A 20,557-nucleotide genomic window follows, 5' to 3' on the forward strand; every position below is an offset into this window, starting at 1 on the left:
CATAATTGCTGGTACACCACCATGATACACGCCATAATAAATCACATACTGATCAAAAGCAAATGAGACCATTTTCAATTGGGTTGAAAATGCAGACAAATGCAGACAGGATCAGAAAGAGAAAGGAAATTAAAATGATTAAATGAACAAGCAGGAGGCAGTAAAGCAGCATTATGGATGACATGAGCTAACCTTTTGAGGAAAAACCTGTTCACTGCCTTAACCTTCTTCTTCTTCTAATGATTATTTCCAGCAGGCTGTACACTGTGAGGTGCAATTCTGCCCTCTACTGGAACAAAAATCTTCTGTCACTTTATATTATACATATAGACAGACCAAGTTTACCAGTTACTTGATTAAATGCTTTAAAGCTGCAATAATGGCAAGGTAATCATTCTTCTCAATATTGAAAATTGCCAGTAATAAACATCTGTGGCCATTCTCTTTAGAATTGACCACATTGTCTCTTTGGTCTCTTTTCTTAAACCGAATTGACAGCCACTTATTTCTGTCAGAGTAATAATGGTTCTGTCAGCTTCTCCTCTTGCGACTCTATCGCCTCATTTTCTCCACAGATACCATCACACTCTTCCTTTCCTTGACAAACCTCTAGATCTAGATCATTACATCATATTCACCCTCGTGAATATTATTTCACAACCAATTGTCTCAGCCCTGAAAAGGCACAGCCCTTCTAAATACTGGCTCCTTAGACATAATCTGTATCTTTGAATATGTGTACTAAATTTTGGCAGTCTTCAAGAAAACCAGAATGGGACAGGAGACCATAAAAGCTCCAATTACACTGTTCCTGTTCAACCTAATGACTTTTACAAGTCGCCTTATGTGAGGTAAAGTAAAATGGATTTATTCATATTATCCTCCAATTCCGCAATCTTCCCAAAAGGCATTTTGCAGCAGGTTTCAAAGATGTTATTCACATTTTGACATTTAATAATCACGTTATCTGCACGTTATCTACATGGGTCTTTCATGTCAATCTTCCATCCGCACAACTCGGGAATTTAAAGACCTTTAACTCATTCTAGACAAAGACCAGAAATTGATAAACGCAGTGCAGGGAATTTCCTTTTTAGATAAAAAAAAAAAAAAAATCACGAACTTCATGAAATCGTAAATCCACTCAGCTTGTCTGTGTTACCACTTCTCCTCCTCCTCCTCTTCCTCCTCTGCCTTTGATCTACACAGATTACAGCCGGTGGCAGAAATATTCAACGTTCACACAGTGTTTTATTTCTGCCAGACAGACAAGTGTATGTTTTGTGTGGATCGAGTGAAATATCTTTGACCTTTCTCCACGGCGTGGCAGTTTTGGTTAGCGCGTTGCACTTCCAGGTGATTTCAAGAATAATCCTCGTTCTTGAGTCATGAGAGAATTAGAACGCTACGTTTTGATGTAAAAAATCTGTCCGTGCAGGGGTTGAAAACAAAGGTTGTTTGGAGAATCTTTTGTAAAAAAAAGATACGTGTATTTAATATCAAACACCAAGGAAGACGAGTAGGATCTGGAGGGAGGTGGTGGTTTGGTACTGCAGATGCCGACATGCTGTAGAGTAACGTACTACTACAACGGACCACTACAAAGTAACCAACCTATGATGTAATATATAAGAGTTCAGCTGTGGAATCCTTTGATATGTGGTTGCGACGTCGCAAATGTCAACTGTAAAACACAAATAAACGTGACATAGACCCTAATTCACTGAAGAAGAAGATAAGACGCACACAAACACGGTAGCAGCAACCAAAAGGTTGGCGTGTCTTCAGAGATGAAATCCCAAAAAAGTGTGTCACTTTTACACGAGGTCCTTATGGAGGGTTTGTATCACAATGCAGTCCTCAGAGTTAAGGAAGTGGAATTTAAAACGCACACGATCATCCTCCGTCGCTGCAGTCCTTACTTCCGGTGAGTTGGTCACTAATACGTGTTGCTCTGTGTTTTAAACAGATGTAGTTAATCTGATCATCTGAGCCGCGCTAGAACAACACATTCTCTCAACTCGTCAGATTATTTCTAACAGAAGTGCTCAAAGCAAGAAAGACTTAATAGATTGCTGGTGGTTCAGCATCAGTCCTGTACTCTCTCTCTTCCTCTTTCTCTGTCACAGCAGGACTTCTGCTCATTAGTCTTTTACTTCTGTACAACAGTGCTTTTTGTGTGTTTGTGTGTATTTTTTTTTTTCACCGAGAGATGAAAAGGCACGTTTGCGGAACAAAGACATCTCAGTTAGGGCATCAAACCAAAAGGCAGTAATGTAGGAGGAAGTGCAGTTACTCATGAGTGAACAGGTAAATTGCTGTTAAAAGCGCTTTGAGAGTTGTTTTATATAGAATCTTTACAGTCTTTAATGTGGAATCTGGCCTCCAGTGCATCATTGAGCCACATTTTCAGTCTTTATTCTATAATTCCTGACTTCATAGTTGACATTTTCTTTTCACATGCGAGAGAATAAAACATTACTTTCCACACAGTTTAAATGTTTTGCACTACAGATTTAGGCTTTGGTAAATTGCTAAATTAGCATATTTGTGTTTTACAAAAATCCTCAGTACACACTGTTGGATGATCGCTCATATTTTTTCAATATCTTTACTCATGTTTTTACTTTCATGAATCTGGCTCTTTGTACTGTATACACCGTCACATCACTGATCATGTCTTAAAGGGACACTGTGTAGTATTTATGGGTTTATATAACCCAAAATCCACTTTTTTATACATATTATGTGCTCCTGCATTGTCTAGTCGCTGTATAGTAGTTTTTGTTTCATTTTTCGTAGTGTTTCAAAAAGTCATGTAAAATAACATGGTCGCGGGCCGCGGTTGCATAGCCACTGTTAGCAGCGAGACGCCATGTTTCTACCGGAGCCTGTAAGGACAAACGCGAGAGAACAAATCAAGCGTCTCTTTACTTGTAGCAGGAAGTCCCACCTCCACTCTCTCCGCTTCGTCTGCTACGGCCGCGGTAGCTCCGCCCTCTCCCTCACCTCACGAACCTCATCTGCTGACACGGAGAAAGACGACGAGGAGGACGACATTTGACCGGCTGAGGATACCGTAGCGCTCAGGGAAGGGAGGGGGTGAGCAGAGGAGCAGTTATTTGTTGTAAATTTCAGCCTCTCCTCTAGATGGCACTATAAACTACTTACTTCACCTTTAAATCATATGACCATATGTCATATGGGGTTCCACAGGGCTCAATTTTAGGGCCCCTGCTCTTCTCCCTGTATCTGCTTCCCCTGGGCTCCATCTTGAGAAAACATGGCATCTCATTTCATTTTTATGCAGACGACAGTCAGATTTATGTCCCACTGAGTAAGAAAAATGCCTGTCTGCAACCACTTCTATTATGTCTTGATGACATAAAAGCATGGATGTCACTGAACTTTTTAAAATTTAATGAAAAGAAGACGGAAGTCATAATGTTTGGTCCTAGCGTCTCTAGTGAACCCCCCCCTGCTGATTTGGGCCCTTTGGCATCGTATGTGAAGCCTTTAGTGACAAACTTAGGTTTTATTATGGACAGTGATTTTAAATTGGACCGGCAAATTGGGGCAACAGTAAAGTCCAGCTTTTTTTCACCTCAGGCAGCTGGCAAAGGTGAGGCCTTTTCTCTCACATAAGCACTTTGAAACAGTAATCCATGCCTTTGTTACATCTCGGCTGGATTACTGTAACGCTCTTTATCTTGGAGTCAGCCAGTCCTCCCTCTCACGTCTCCAGTTGGTCCAGAACGCTGCTGCTCGCCTCTTAACTGGAGCACGTAAGAGGGAGCACATTACTCCCATTTTGGCCTCCCTTCACTGGCTGCCTGTGCATTTTAGAGTCCATTTTAAGATTCTTTTATTTGTTTTTAAATCTTTAAATGGTCTTGCCCCGCCTTACCTCTCTGAGCTTCTCCATCCTTACACTCCTGCTCGGTGCCTCAGGTCAGCTGACCAGCTGCTCCTGGAGGTACCGAGGTCTAAACGGAAGCTCAGAGGGGAAAGAGCTTTCTCCATTGCCGGTCCCAAACTTTGGAACGCCCTCCCGCTTCATATTAGACAGGCCCCCTCACTGTCCATTTTTAAAACTCATCTTAAAACACATTTTTATTCTTCTGCGGTCAACTCAGCATGAGACTCTGCTCTTGTTTTAGTGTTTTATTGTTTAAACATTTTTATTGTTTTATAGTTTTATTGTTTTTTTTTTATTATTTAAACATTGTTACTGTTTTATAGTTTTATTGTTTTTATTTTGTCTCCTATGTTTTATGTGCCATGTTTTATTTATTGTACTGTTAAGCACTTTGTACCAGCTTTAGCTGCCTAAAGCGCTCTATAAATAAAGTTGAGTTGAGTTGAGTTAAATGTTTTGCACTACAGATTTAGGCTTTGGTAGATTGCTAAATTACCATATTTGTGTTTTACAATAATCCTCAGTACACACTGTTAGATGATCGCTCATATTTTTTCAATATCTTTACTCATGTTTTTACTAAAAGAGCCAGATTTACTGAATCTGGCTCTTTGTACTGTACACACCGGCACATCACTGATCATGTCTTAAAGAACCTGTGAAAGCTTGAATTCTAATCTTGAAGTCCCCCCCCCCCTGTTGTGCTTCTATCCTAGAGCTCTCTTCAAGTACCAGTCGACCGCAGACAACATGGTTTTTGACATCTCCGACCTGTCTCCCAACTCGATGCAGCTCATCCTCGAGTTCGCGTACACCGGCTCCGTTAACGTGAGGAAGGACAACGTGGAGGAGTTGATCATAGCCGCCGATATGCTCAACGTGATGGCCGTCGTTCAGGCCTGCGCGGATTTCATCAGCGAGCAGCTCTGCCCGGAGAACTGCATCGGCATCTGGCGGCTCACGGACATCGTCAACTGTGACCTGCAGCAAAAGGCCCACCGCTACATCACGTGTCACTTTGAGAAGGTCTACCTGTGCGACGAGTTCCTGCAGCTCTCTGTGCAGGAGCTGGTCGGGATCCTCGATAGAGACGAGCTCAACGTGAAGATGGAGTTCGTTGTGTTTAAGGCCGTCAGTCACTGGATTTCCCACAAACCCGAAGAGCGGGAGAAGCACATTGCTTTGCTTTTGTCTAAGGTAATCTGTCACCAATGTGTTGTCCATTCTGACTGTGTATCTTTATCATTGAGCAGCTGCTGATATCCTGACTGCCTTGGCGGAAACTATGTATACTGTCAACTTTAGTTCTGGTCCACTTTGAGTTTAGACTCATTTATTACCCATATAATAACCCATTTGACATTTTCAGCAGTTTTGGTGACATCCTGCATTATCAGGCCTTCGTGTGCTTGAGGCAAACAAGTTCTGCAATTAATCACAATTTATGGCTTCATCCATCATCTCTGGTGTCACAAGCTATTCTCTCTCGAGTATCAAAACCCCCTGGTGTTTAAATGATAATTTATTTATAGATAAGGGATAAAGAAATAGTTATAGGATATTATAATAGGATAAAGTTTTTTTTGAAGTGGGGGTACATGAGTGTGTAGAATACAGTTGACAGCATTCAGCTATCTACTCTAAGATGCTGCATATTTAGAATACTTATACTGTATATTCTCTCAATAATATCCAATTTTTTTTGTACAATGCTACAACACATTTTGGACATACTTGTAGTTAAACATTTTAAAAAGGCAACAAAATTCCAGTTAAGTGTGCAACTGGAAAGGCTAGAAAAAGGAAAGGTTAGAAAAAGGCTACAGCTAAAGGTAACCACTGGGCTCATTCCAACCTTAAAGTTAAAGGTGCATTTTGTAATAAATCTAAAGCAACCGGCCATAAAATTCTCCTAATATGTCACAGAGACTCAGGAATAATGTTCATATAACAAACTGAACTCACCAACAACAACAGTACAGACAAAATATTTGCATTAAAAAAAATGTTTTGCAGACTGCAAATCATGTTTATGTTTTGAAATCATGTTTTGGCATGTGGCGCCACCTACCGCCATCTACCAATCATTGCAGTCAGTAGAGTCTCGGCTGCCGAGCAACCACGGGTTGCCGGTTACGTCAGAAAACGAAACTTAAAAGACCTCTGTATTTTGAATTTGAATGTAGTAACCGTTTTTGGCCACATTTTTACATATGGCACCTTTAAATCACGCTCAAGGTAGCCAAACTATCACTTGTAAGATAAGCTAGCATGTGGACATGAACAAAAGTACACAAGGGTTGGTGGTGAAATATAGTCCCCAACAAAAATGTACTATTTGCTCAAAGCTACAGTGTCCAGCTGCTTTAGGAAATAATACCCAGTTAATTTACAAATGAGTTAAAGTACTGAACGATGGATTATCATAGCTGCGGTTTCTGTGTGGGAAGCAAAGCCTCACAGCTGTTCTGCCTGCGCAGCATTTGCATGTTCTCCGTATGAGTGGGTTCTCTTGTGAGTAGTTGTTTGTGGTACAAAGTGACGGCCTGATCTGAATGTATTCCTTCTGTCAACCAGTATTATCTCTCTCTCTGGTTATAGCTTAAAGATGGATGGAAAATTGTGGCAAATACCATTAAAAATGACCTTTTGAGTAAAATTATATTTTTGTCATTGTGGAAACTTGACTGCATCGCGATAACCACATCCTGTCCTCTCGTCTTTGTCTAGGTCAGGTTGGCCTTGACGAGCATGCGATGCATTTACGTCGACGTGATGTCCAACGAGCTGGTGATGAAAAACACGGCGTGCCAGAAAATGGCGAGCGATGCCATCAAAACCATTCAGTACAAAATCAGACAAAAACCCTCCGTGTTTGGTTTCCGCAATGTTTTTGCCCGTCCTCGTCTGCCCAATGCTATCCTGTTGGCCGTTGGAGGCTGGAGGGGCAGCAGTCCAGTGTCAGACATCGAGGCATTCGACGTCTGCGCCGGACGCTGGTTCAAGGTGGTGCACAACCTGGACCGTCCTCGGGCCTATCACGGCACCGCCTTTCTCGACGGGTTCCTCTACTGTATCGGCGGCATTGACCAGATGGAACGCTTCAACACAGTGTGCAGGATGGACCTGAGGACTCAGACTTGGCAGGAGGTGTCGTCGATGTATTACGGCCGCTGCTACGTGTGCACGGCGGTGTTGAACGGGTGCATCTATGCTCTCGGAGGCTTCGATGGCTACTTTCGACTCCACAGTGCCGAGTGCTACACACCCAAAACCAACCAGTGGAGATGCATTGCAGACATGCACTTTTCGAGGAGCGACGCCAGCTGCACAACGCTACATAATAAGGTATGTGAACTACATTTATTTGGTCGCTCATTATTTCAGTTTTCTGCTCCATATTACTGCAATCATCTGCAACAGGCACTAAAACTAATTTCATTCATTCCACTCTCTTCTTTTAAAAACAGTGTTGCACCTGTATTTAAATGTTATAATTTTTCACTTCATACATGTAATTGCTAGCTTGCTTTTATTTGTTAATCCCCTCAAAAATGACCACAAAGCCACAGAATAATAATAATAATAACGTATACGTGTTGAGGGTCAGTCTCTTGAAGTGTCACGTTTCAAGAGCCCCTGGTTCTACCAATGGGTCTGAGCCCACTGCCGATATCACATTTTCGCCTGACCTCCATGCAAAGTATCAAGAGTTTTTATGCACATTAACCCCCTCAAAAATTATAACATAGTAATAACATAGTAATAACAGGAGATAAGGATTTTCTGCAGAGACTGCAGGTCATTAGCATGTGTTATCATGTGTATTATTATATATCTGATGCATCTGTTACAGGTGTACTATTAATAGCTCTATATTGCCTGATTTTATTTAATACAGAAAACACCAGTTCAAACCATGGGAATTTGCAGCTCACCTACACTGCCTGTTACCTTTCCCTGCAGATTTATGTCTGTGGTGGATACGATGGTCATGGCAGCCTGGAAACAGCTGAATGTTACAACCCAGAGACAAACCAATGGACAATGATCGCCCCCATGAACAGCAAGCGCACTGGACTTGGAGTCATCGCACATGCAGACCTGGTCTATGCAGTACGTACATGAAATGCTACAGGACAGAAGGTGGTTAGACTTATTCGGTGCCTCGTGTGTATCATTTAAATTACTGTCCCAAAAGCTACACAAATATGCAACATCAGTGAGCAGAATAGTTATTCAAGCATGCTGTGCCAATGTTTGGTAGGTTAGTATTTACTCACATTTTAGTTTTACATTCATGCTAACGAAAGGTGAGATGATTGGGCGTTTATGGCACAAGGCTGCTGACATACCGCTTCCATCTCCGTTGAAACACTTGACGTAATCCCTTTTCTACCACAGATTGGTGGATGTCAATCCTCCATCCGTCACAGCAGCGCAGAGGCCTACAACCCTCAGACCAACACATGGAACGTGATGTCCTCCATGTCGACCCCACGGAGCAGCTTTGGCCTCGGAGTGATCAACGAACAGATCTACGTCGTCGGTGGTTTCACCGGCCCCAGAGTTAGCAACAAAGTCGAATGTTACGACAAAGACCTCGATCGATGGTCACTGGCGTGCGGTATCAAGAGATTCCGCACAGCGCTGAGTTGCTGCGTGGTTTATGGAATCCCAAACATAGCCGACTTCATTGTCCCTCGTGACTCCCTGCCGCTTATACATTTGGACGACAGAGCAGTGGTGTCATGAGACATTGCCGAGCACTGTAGTGCCCTGTGCCAAAGTTCACTCTGGCAAGACTTTTTGGCAAGTGCAAAAGAGCATTTCATTATTTTTATTGGCAGAAATCACTTTTTGGCAGATAATCACACCACCTGTTTCAAGCAATGGGAGGGTTTAAGGAAGGAAATCCATTAATGGCAACGCTTGGAGAGTGAGAAGCCAAAAGCAAAAAAGTGCCTTAGCGATAACAACTTTGATTCTTTGGTCGTACACAGCCAACGAAAATAGGAACTTGTCAAGAACAAAAGCGACGCGAATGTGTTGTTGAAATCACCTTGCATTGAATCACCTTCCTGTCTGATCTCAACAAGTCCAGCCAAAGTGAAGTAGGCACCAAGCTAATAAATTCTGGTTCCCGATACCTTTAAGTTGTGGGAATGTTTTCTGAAAGTTGTGGGAATGTTCCCTGAAAGTTGTCCTACGGTTGTCATGGAACTGGTTCCGACTGTTCTCCCAATGTTAATTTTGTCAAAACCCTTAGGGAACCTGGAACAAGTACCAAAATATTGTACTCAAGTAAAAGTACCAATACTTTGATGAATTATTACTCGAGTAGTTCAAGAAGTAGATTTTTTATTTTTACTCAGTAACGGATAGGATTTATAAAGTAACTAAGTACAATACTTGAGTCAATACGTACTCAAGTAAAATACAAAATCCTGATTTTAAATTGTACTTAAAAAATACAAAATACACAAAAAAAAGTATCCAATACAGTAACTTGAGTAAATGTATTTCGTTACTTTCCACCTCTGATCCTTCCTTTGTCGCATTAACATATGACAGCATTTTGTACACGTGACTCATTTTATTATTATAAACTATCTGCACATTAGCATTAGCGTTAGCAGTCAGTGATGAATCCACATGCAAATGGTGTATTTAAATATAAACAAAATAATAAATAATAAAAAAACACATTTAAAATACAGCAAAGTAGAAGTATAAACATTTACTTACAAACAAATTTGAAACAAAAAATAGCACATTTAATGAAAATAGAAACTAGAAAAGCACTCGGAGAGCGCAGACCTCCGACAGCGATAACTATTAAGACGGCGAGTGTTGTAACCAGTGATAGAGCCTATACAGGTCACGCCCTAAATGTTATCACTTGTTCTTGGCCCCATTGTGGACAAAATTTCATCCAAATCAGTCTGTGACTTTTCAAGTTATGATGCTAACTAACAGACAGACAAACAAAACATAACCTCCTTGGTGTAGGTAAAAATAAAAGATTATTCTCTAGGTGTGTGTAACAAAAGTTGAACAAAAAACACAATGAACACAACAGCAAGTGATTGGCTATCAAATATTTACATTAACAAGAAGTTGAACATGTGTTCCTAATAAAGTGGATATTGTCATTAATGATCATTCTTGTCTGTATGAGACACTGCAGTGTGTTTTTTTTTACCTGGACTGTGGTGACATCAGTGTTTGTGTGTCACCTTCATTTCAAACTGGGTATTTTGTGGTTGAGATGTGAATTTACAGGAAATGGTCAAGTGAGAAACCTAAAATCACGTGGGAAAAACCCCCTGCGCGCGAGCGGGGCTTCTCCCTGCAGATAAAACAAGAGGAGAGAGAGAGAGAGAGAGAGAGAGAGAGAGAGAGAGAGAGAGAGAGAGAGAGAGAGAGAGAGAGGAACTGAAGAAGAAGAAGAACTGCACTGAACTGCAGACGCTGCGGATACAAAGTGTGACACTGTCTGATCACTAACTGCTGAGATCGATCTTCAAGATGCATCTGTTGATAATGATGATGATGATGATGATGGTGAGCAGCTGATTTGTTTATGTTTTTCCTGGTGTAGAAAGAGTTCTTATAGATCACATCGTAACAGCAGCTGTTATTGCTGTTGTTGTTGTTGTTATTATGTAGACGTTGTTGTTACAGTGTCATTGTTTCTTTTAGGTTATGTCTGTTGTTGTCGTCGTCCTCGTGTAGTTTGTATTAGACACATTATTCGCTCGGTCATGGGTGTAAACACGGTTGTGCGAGAGCGCGCACGTCTGTTTCACACTTTCACTTTCGTTTTCGTAGTGTGTGTGTGTGTGTGTGTGTGTGTGTGTGTGTTGTGTGTTGTCTTTGTCTCCTCATGAAAGCACTGCAAAGTAACAAATGCTACAATATAATTCCATTCCATATAGAATGAAAGACAGTAAAGCTGGATGACCTGGAGTTCAGTTATAGCCGAACACATTTCAACTTAGTTTAACAATTTCATAGTTTCACCTATTTATTTGTACATGCTGTATCTAGATAATGGTTTGAGACCCATGGTTCTCAAACTGTGGCGCGTGTGCTACCAGTGGTACGCGAGCTTCCGCTGGCCGTACTTGGAGGAAAATCAGAAATACTGTTCTTTAAATACAAAGGTATGTGATCGAAGCGGAGCTGAGGAATTGACACCAGAGTGTGTTGAAAATTAAACAAATAATACATGAAATGATTAGTCACCTTATCTCTCACTCCATCTTAATATGATTTGGCTACAGCAGTGTGTGAAGTATAATGTGAGGGAGAGGACGATGATGAGAGAGCAAATTATCTTATTGTTGGACTGGCGATCTATCCAAGGGTGTGCCCCGCCTATCGCCAGAGGCGATTCTAGAGTCTGTAGGGGCCCTAAGCAAAAATTCCCAGGGGGCCCTTCCAACCCAGCGTTCATCACCATTATGTTACAAATAATCTGACACCAACAAAAAATGTGTTCAAAATAAATATATATTTTTTTTTTAATCAATGAAATAACATGGAGAAACTATATAAACTTAGTAAAAAAAAACATTACACTGTAATGAACCCACATTATAAAACAATATAAATATATAGAACAATAAAATACTGTAAATAACTGAGATGTCATTGCAAATCGCTCATTGTTGTTTAAGGGGGTACGGGGGATGCGGCTGGTCACTGCACATTTAAGTAAAAACAGCCCTCAGGCTCCGAGTGATCGGGGGCCCCCTATCAGCTCGGGGCCCCAAGCAGTTGCCTGTCTTGCCTGTTTCACAAGCTGCGCCTCTGCTCTATCGCTCTACGTCAGCTGGGATAGATACAGCAGCCTCCACGACCCCCCGTGTGGAAGATAAAGCGGTTCGAAAACGAATGGATGGAATAAATCTGCCTCCTGTGAAAAGTCCGTAGCCGACTTCGCTCTATTTAGACGACGTGCAATTAACCTCTGCATGTTTTTGGACTGACGGTAGAAACCGGAGTAATGCGAAGAAAACCCACACACTGTTCACACACAGGGAGAACCGGGTCATGAACCTTCACGTGCACTGTAACCTTTTCAGCTGGGATCCTCACCACACACCCCCACACACTCGCACTCAACGCGACTTACTTCTTGTGCAGTATATCGTTTGACCCGCACCCGTTGTGCAATAACATGTTCCCGTGCTGCTATGCAAATACTTTTAGTTATATTTTTTTGTTTTTCTCTCTATATCGCACTTTCTGGAGCCACTGAAACAGAATTTTCGTTCCGCTGTGCTCTCTTTAGTTTAACAATGCATCGTGACAAAAAAAAAAGTTTAATCTCAGTCACAGCAGGAATAAAGAACAGACAGAGCTTGCACCTGCTGTGGCTGACTTCTAGAGTGAAAACCTGTTATGTTTGGTACTTTCCGCCACACCCCTCATTGTCAGGACTGAGGAAGTAAAGCAACCGCCACGATCGCAAAAGAAACCCCCATCACTACACAGAAGACGTGAGAACCAAAATACTTTTTTTTTTACTCACCAGAAGTTTCACGCTTCTTGTTTTGCAGGGGAAGACCGCCGCTCAGTCACTTTGTGATCCGATAAGTCAGTATGAGAAAGCTGGCCAGTGCTGCAGAATGTGCGGTCCAGGTATGCAAAATCATTCCCATTATCACGAAACATGTGTTTTTATTCACTTTTAATTTATTATCACCCCTTGTTTGTTGGATTGTACTCACTTTTGTGTATGTTGAGAGGCTGGGTCTCATTTACTGTCAGACCCAGACTGTGGGAGCATTAAGAGATGTTGATCGGTCACTAATTGCCAGACTTTAAGAGTCGTGAACAATGACTTTATTTAGACCTGGTTTTAACATTTGTCCAGGTCAGTATTTAGTCATTTTCAGACATGAATTGCGTAAAATGTCCAGACTTTTTTAGTTCATAGTTGACGAACAGAGTGGGAGGTGAGGGGTGGCACCTGTAGGAGGCAGCAGTGCTCCCAGTCCCACATGAGCTCACTTTGACATTATCTACATCCAATCAGGGAGCTTAAAGGAGGCGTTCAGGAGTACACATTAGTGTTCTTTAGGACTGTGAGCTAGAACATGCACCATCGTATCTATCTACAACTAAAACAATACATTCTAATGACCCCAAATTTGAATTTTGGAATTGAGCAGGACGCTTTCGTGTGTTATTTTCCCCCCATGCCGAGAGCTGTGTTTTATCAAATCTGTAGAAAATGGGTGTACACACTATTTCATTCCTCAAACAGCTACTTACTTGACATAACCATCAAATCTGGATTATATGGAAGACTAAGATGGATGATGAAGGTTCTCAAACAGCATCTCCACTCGTACCAAAATACACTTACTTTTGAAAGAACCTTTTTAAGTCGATTGTTTCGTCTGATTTTGAGGAAATAGAACATTCTCTGAACACAGCTTCTTAAAAGACAATCATTTGCTCCGTCTCACTCTTTGGTGTCAAAGGGACGATTTGATTTGATTTGATTTTGCCTTCTGACGAATGAACTTCATCAAAACAATGTGGATTAATGGAACAACGTAACACCAATCTTTAACCGGGACAAACGGACAATACAACACGAAAACCAGGACTTTGGAAACAATCTGGCTCCTCATAAATGACGCTTACAAGATGCTTTTAATAAAGATGGACCACACGTCTTCACGCCCGCCTGTACCTGCATACAGGTGCTTGTCATCTTGTGCTTGTGAGGTCATTCCTTACTCGTCGTATTCCTGCTCCAACAAACTCCAAGTAAATCCCTAAGCTGTCAATCATAACAACTCATGAACACTTAAACTTTCTTCGTCATATAAAAACCTTTTAGCAAAGAAATTCCTCATTGTCCCATATGAGTTCATGAGCAGGTCTGTTTTACAAACAATACACAGAGTGGAGCCTTGCACAGAAAGTAATACAAGTAATAGATGAACCGCACTATATGTTGTGTATCAACATCAAGCATCACTGTGTATTTCAGGCACGAGCATGTCAGCACAGAGCACTTGTTTGGAGCCTCAGTGCATCGAATGTGGGGAGAAAGAATATCAGGATAAATACAACTTTGAACGCCAGTGTCGCCGTCAGCCGTACTGTGACCCCAGTGAGTTACAAAAACAATCACACAGAATCATTCCACTTCCAGTTGTGAATGATAAATTGTTAGTGTTGCAACTGGTTTGACGAACACTCTTTTTTTTCTTTTTAGATAAAAACTTCCAGGCCTCTACTCGAGAGAGCAAGATGAAACGAACCACCTGCCTGTGTGAGCTGGGCTTCCACTGCTCCAGTGACGCTTGTTTGACCTGTGTGCCGCACACAGCCTGCACACCGGGACACTGGGCTCAGTCCACAGGTACCACACACACCTGTTCAACGCGGGCGGAAAATACACGTTTTGTGTTTTGTTGCGACAAACGCGGGCGACTAAACGCGTGTTTTTTTAATTTCAGGCAACCAGACCCATGACACGGTGTGTCAGAAATGTCCGAAAGGCTCATTTTCTAACAGCAACTCGTGGAACAGTGTCTGTACCAAATGGACAGAGTAAGTATGATAAACTACAACGTTCAGATAGCGTCAAACTAGCAGCTCGGTTAACAAGTCTTATTTATTTATACATAGCAAATACACAAAAACACAATATTTCATCGTGATATCAAAATTCATTGTGATATTTCACAGGATTTCAAAGTAAAAGTGTTTGTTTTGATATGGAAACGTTGTATACGTCACTATAAAAACATACAGTGTTTGTGATGCAAAAATACCTTTGTTGTGAACTCAATAAAAACACGGACAACTGTAATTGAAACAACGAAGAAGCTTTTATTTAATGTAGAATGTGATACATTCAATACGGCGATAATTACAACCAAAATGTCTTATTATTACTATTATTATCATAATAATAATAAATAGGAAAAGCACTCGGAGAGCGCAGACCTACGCCAAGGCATTGATATTTTGGCAACATGTAAAAAAATGCTGTGGAAAAAGTTGTAGGCACAATGCCTACAAAATACACCCTGCCTGGGTCAGACAGCGAGTGTTGTAACCAGTGATGGTGTCTACGGATCACGCCCAAAATTTAATCATTTGATCCTGGTTCCATTGCGGACATTTCCTGAAAATTTCATCCAAATCCGTCTGTGACTTTTCGTGTTACTAACAGACAGACCAACTCTGGCGAAAACATTTAGTTTTGCCTTATTTTTGCATCAATCAATCAATCAATTAATCAATCAAATTTTATTTATATAGCACACAGTTTTTCTCACGGGACTTCACAGTCATTTTCTATAATTTTTTTGGTCCAAAACTTGTCAAAAACGTCATACTATACTATGTAGTAAGTCATACTACACTGTCGTCCACAATGTGACCATTTTTTGAAAAAAAAAATTGGTCCAAAATTTGACAAAAACGACATACTATACTGTCATCCAAAATCTGACAATTTTTTGGAAAATAATTTTTTTGGTCCAAAACTTGATAAAAACGTCATACTATACTATGTAGTACGTCATACTACACTATGTCGTCCAAAATAGGACCATTTTTTGAAAAAAGAATTTGGTCCAAAATTTGACAAAAACGACATACTATACTATGTCGTCCAAAATCGGACAATTTTTTTGAAAAAAAAAATTTTGGTCCAAAACTCGACAAAAACATCATACTATACTATGTAGTACGTCATACTACACTATGTCGTCCACAATAGGACCATTTTTTGAAAAAAAAAATTGGTCCAAAACTTGACAAAAACGACATACTATACTATGTCGTCCACAATGTGACCATTTTTATTTTTTTATAAATCAATCAAATTTTATTTATATAGCACACAGTTTTTCTCACGGGACTTCACAGGGTTGGTAACATCCTCTGTCTTTAGACCCTCGACCAGTGTAAGGAAAAACTACCAGGGAAAAAAACCCTTATTGAACTGTCCACACTTATTATTTATATATGGTCATTATGTGTTATATTCTTACTCATTTATGTCTCAGTTGGGTATTTTTTTTTTTTTTTACTCTTTCATTCAGAAACCAGGAATTCTTCTTTAACACTTGTGTGTGTGTTTTTTTTTTTTTAATTGCAGATGTGAGAGTGGATACCATATACAACAAAGTGGAACAGGCGTCTTTGACGGTGTCTGTGGTGAGTGTTGTGTTGGAGGTTACTGTATATTGGAGACGTTTGTCACTTGCCGTTGTAAAAGCCAGCCGCGTGCAGCCGTGCGGTTAGAGGTGGTGACTTTCACAAAACGAAACTCTCACGTCGACACAAAGAAGGTGCAGATCACAAAAGTTTTTTGGTCTGTGGTTTATTCGAGCGTGGTGTCGTTTCACCTACACGCGATATAGATTTACATGTTGAGGATTTAAACAGTGTAGACTGTAGAGCGTAAAATGCAAATACATGTTCACTTAACCTATTTCCTGTGCAGCACGACATCACGTGAACTTTAACTGTACGTTTGATATGACTGGATATTCGGTTCATTTCTTTTTCTCTCTCGTTTTTTTGCAGAGAAAACGTCACGTCAGCATGTGATTCCAATCCTGTTTGTGTCCGTCATCCTGTTTTTAGGGTTAATACTTGGAGTCGCATATTATGTATGCAGAGGTATGCTGTGCTGGATTTTATTATATCTTTTAGTGAATTCAAGTTTCAGTTGCATCTAACTCAGCGTACTCATGCTATACCTTTACTTTTTGTGTTGTTTACACCAGGAGATTCAAAGTGGAGGAAAAAGGTAAATGCATTTTTTTTTGTATACTTTGTTGACTCATGCATGCATAATGTTTGAGTAAATAATGGTTGTGGTTGGTTATATTATGGTTATATGCTCATAAAAAGCCAATTTTCTGACTGGGATTTGTGCTGTTTTGCAAACTGTGAGAGGTTATTTAGCATTTTGAGAAATAAACCTTTTTTGCTTTCTTGCTAAGAGGTAGATAAGGAACTTTTTCTTTGCTCAGGGGCACATATAGGCTAGCAGACGCAGGAATTGGACCCACAGCCTCACAGTTGAAAGACAACTCGCCCTCCCACAACTCGTCACTTTTTTATAATACTTTTACAGCTTAACTTTTAATACATCTAAGTACATTTTTATATCAGACAATTACTTTTGATACTTAAGTGCAGTAAATATTTTATACTTAGACTTTTACTTAAGTAACATTATAAAAAATGCATTCAAATTTTGGATGACATTTTTGTCCAATTTTCGACCCAAAAAAATATTTTTCACAAAAATTGTCACATTTTGGACGACAAAGTATATTTAACATATTTGTCAAATTTTCGACCAAAAATATTTTTTTCAAATTCTTTTTCAAATTTTTGGACGATATAGTATAGTATGACATATTTGTCAAATTTTGGACCCCCCGGAAAAAAATGTTCTCCAAACAATTGTCAAATTTTGGACAACATGGTATAGTATGATGTTTTGGTCAAATGTTGGACCAAAATGTTTTTTCCAAAAAATTGTCAAATTTTTGGACGACATAGTGTAGTATGATGTTTTTGTCAAATTTTGGACCAAAAAAGTTTTCTCCAAAAAGTAATTTTCTGGTAAGATTCTGTACTTTTACTCAAGTATCCCTTTAAGGTACTTTATACAACGTTTAAACTAAGAATCAGTGTGGCATTTAGAGTTTTCCTGCACAGATGGAAAAACAAAAGCAGGTTTTGTGTGTCAGTATAAGTATAAATATACTGATTTAACCATAACAACACTGACTTATTCAATATTCCTTTGCACCTGTAGGCCTGTCCTAACTCATGCAATGGAGACCACCAGGATCAAAAGAGAGACGACCACCTGCTGATGTTCACCCCGGTTGATGATTCTGAAAAAGGCCCACTGGATATTGAACATCCGTTCTCACACGAGGAGTGCAGCACGAGGACGCCAGAGGAGAACATTGAAGACGAGTCGAAGGAGGACGTGTTTGCAGGTGTCGTTATCACGGAAAAAGGAAACTGCGTGACTCAGGAAACGGGAAAAGCAGAAATCCAGTCGCAAGAAGAGACACTGACACTGACGATACAACCTGACAGTTCTGACTTCAGTGTTAAGTTATGAATAAAACTGCTGTGTCACATAATTTCACTCAATGGCGCGTTGTTCTCCTGACCTACACCTGTACATGTTTCCTTTAATGTGATGTTATTTAAAATTGTCCTGCCTTGATGAAGTTTTAGCAATGTTAAAATATGACATATTGAAGTACTAATTTTAAATTTAGTATTACAAACAGTGGGCCGTTTTCAGCGTGTGTGTGTATGTTCTGTACACTATATTTGCATGGTTACACATGGTACTAAACTCTTTGTGTTGCACTAATTTAAAATATTCTCCATAGAAATGTATTGCACTCCTGTTGGTTACTTTGCAGACTGTCCTTCTAATGCAGGGACATGATCCCAGCGTGAAAAGACGTTGAGACGGTTCCCATGAAGCTTTGAGGGGAAACAAGCAGGAAGTAATGTCAATGCTGCCCAGGCTGCAACGTGACTCCTTTAATTTAATCATTTTCTACGAGCTTCCGGTTAATTTTAGAATTGATTTTAAGATTTTACTCTTTGCTTGTAAAGCCATTCATGGCCTTGCTCCCCCCTCCCCATTTAGCAGAGATTCTAACGGTACGTGACAATGACAGGGTTTGACGCCCATCAGGTCAAGAAACAAGCTGTTGCTGCTCCTAACCTCTGAAACAGGTTACGCCCTGATTTGTCTTCCATCACTGACCTGGGAGTTTTTAAAAGTAAACTGAAAACATATTTATTTAGAATGAATTTTAGAATTCATACTGACACTTTGCCTCCGTTGATTCTTATTTGATTGGATTACTGGTTTTCCTTATTTTTTTTTACTGTGTATTTTACTCCTGCTAACTTATTGCGTGTTTTTTTTTTGATGTCAAGCACTTTTGAGTATGTTGCAGATATTGTAAAAAGCTATATAAATAAGCATTGATTGATTGATTAATCCTACATTGTTTCCATGTCTGCAAATGACCAATTAAAGTAAGCAAAGGCAGTTCATTTTGTGGTGAACCCACAGGTGCAATGACTACTATCACTGGCGTGATGATGGTGTTGAGCCACGGACCAAGATGGCGGCTTAGAGTGTGTGCTTCTCGCAACTCTTCTAAAAGTTTACGAACTCCTCGTCATTAACGCTTGTAATTAGTTCTCAAAGATGTCTAAACTTGATCCAAAATTTTACCTAAAAAAGTACAAATTTAGCAAATCGCCCAAAAATGTTTTGGTCCAAAATTTGACTAACATGTCATACTATACTATGTCCTCCAAAATGTTAACATTTTCTGCAGAAAAATGTTTTGGTCCAAAATTTGACAAAAACGTCATACTATACTATCTCGTCCATAATTTGACAATATTAAAAAAATAAAAGAATTTGGTCCAAAATTTGACAAAAACGGCATACTATATTATGTCGTCCACAATAGGACCATTTTTTGAAAAAAAGAATTTGGTCCAAAATTTGACAAAAACGACATACTATACTATGTAGTACGTCATACTACACTATATCGTCCACAATAGGACCATTTTTTGAAAAAAAAATTTGGTCCAAAATTTGACAAAAACAACATACTTATACTATGTCGTCCAAAATCTGTCAATTTTTTTGAAATAAAAAATTTTGGTCCAAAACTTGACAAAAACGTCATACTATACTATGAAGTATGTCATATTACACTATGTCATTGACAAAAGGTCCATTTTTTGAAAAAAGAATTTGGTCCAAAATTTGACAAAAACGACATACTATACTATGTCTAAATGTCTACATCTCCGTTATTGGGAGGCAGAGAGGGGGAGAATGACATACCGGATTGGCCACTCGAAGCGGGATTCGAACCAGGGCCACCTGTAGAGGGGACAAAAGCTTCAACACATGGGGCAGGTCGGGTGCTCTACCATCTGAGCTAAAGGACAAGTTGAACATGGTAGTTTATTGAGTAACATTTATTGAGTCGAATATTTGACAAAAACGACATACTATACTAGGTCGTCCAAAGTCTGACAATTTTTTGAAAAACATTTTTTTGGTCCAAAACTTGACAAAAACGTCATACTATACTATGTAGTACGTCATACTACACTATGTCGTCCACAATAGGACCATTTTTTGAAAAAAAGAATTTGGTCCAAAATTTGACAAAAACGACATACTATACTTTGTCGTCCAAAATCTGACAATTTTTTGGAAAAACCTTTTTTTGGTCCAAAACTTGACAAAAACGTCATACTATACTATGTAGTACGTCATACTACACTATGTCGTCCACAATAGGACCATTTTTTTGAAAAAAAGAATTTGGTCCAAAATTTGACAAAGACGACATACTATACTATGTCGTCCAAAATCTGACAATTTTTTTGAAAAACATTTTTTTGGTCCAAAACTTGACAAAAACGTCATACTATACTATGCAGTACGTCATACCACACTATGTCGTCCACAATAGGACCATTTTTTGAAAAAAAGAATTTGGTCCAAAATTTGACAAAGACGACATACTATACTATGTCGTCCAAAATCTGACA

General features: G+C 39.7%; 2 protein-coding genes across 3 annotated transcripts; both read left to right on the top strand.

Moving 5' to 3' along the window:
- Nucleotides 1-4,669: 4,669 nt before the first annotated feature.
- Nucleotides 4,670-8,674, top strand: LOC310932235 (kelch-like protein 10; the record flags this gene model as incomplete). The annotated part of the gene is made up of 4 exons (XM_083895527.1): nt 4,670-5,116; nt 6,650-7,267; nt 7,886-8,035; nt 8,324-8,674. 4 exons carry the CDS (start codon nt 4,670-4,672, stop codon nt 8,672-8,674), a joined length of 1,566 nt encoding a protein of 521 aa, XP_083751653.1.
- A 1,671-nt stretch (nt 8,675-10,345) lies between these two features.
- Nucleotides 10,346-18,826, top strand: cd40 (CD40 molecule, TNF receptor superfamily member 5). 2 transcript variants are annotated; one of them, XM_083895300.1, is made up of 9 exons: nt 10,346-10,486; nt 12,490-12,571; nt 13,938-14,060; nt 14,166-14,312; nt 14,410-14,503; nt 16,065-16,123; nt 16,496-16,591; nt 16,699-16,721; nt 17,745-18,826. In XM_083895300.1, the coding sequence occupies exons 1-9, from the start codon at nt 10,451-10,453 to the stop codon at nt 18,060-18,062; spliced, it is 978 nt and encodes a 325-aa protein (XP_083751426.1). In that variant the 5' UTR covers nt 10,346-10,450; the 3' UTR covers nt 18,063-18,826. The 2 variants fall into 2 exon arrangements, with proteins under 2 accessions (XP_083751426.1, XP_083751427.1); XM_083895301.1 differs by having other exon boundaries at nt 10,368-10,501.
- Nucleotides 18,827-20,557: the final 1,731 nt, after the last annotated feature.

The sequence above is a fragment of the Microchirus variegatus genome (genome assembly GCF_963457635.1).
Source record: "Microchirus variegatus genome assembly, chromosome: 9".
In the NCBI taxonomy this organism is placed as follows: Eukaryota; Metazoa; Chordata; class Actinopteri; order Pleuronectiformes; family Soleidae; genus Microchirus; species Microchirus variegatus.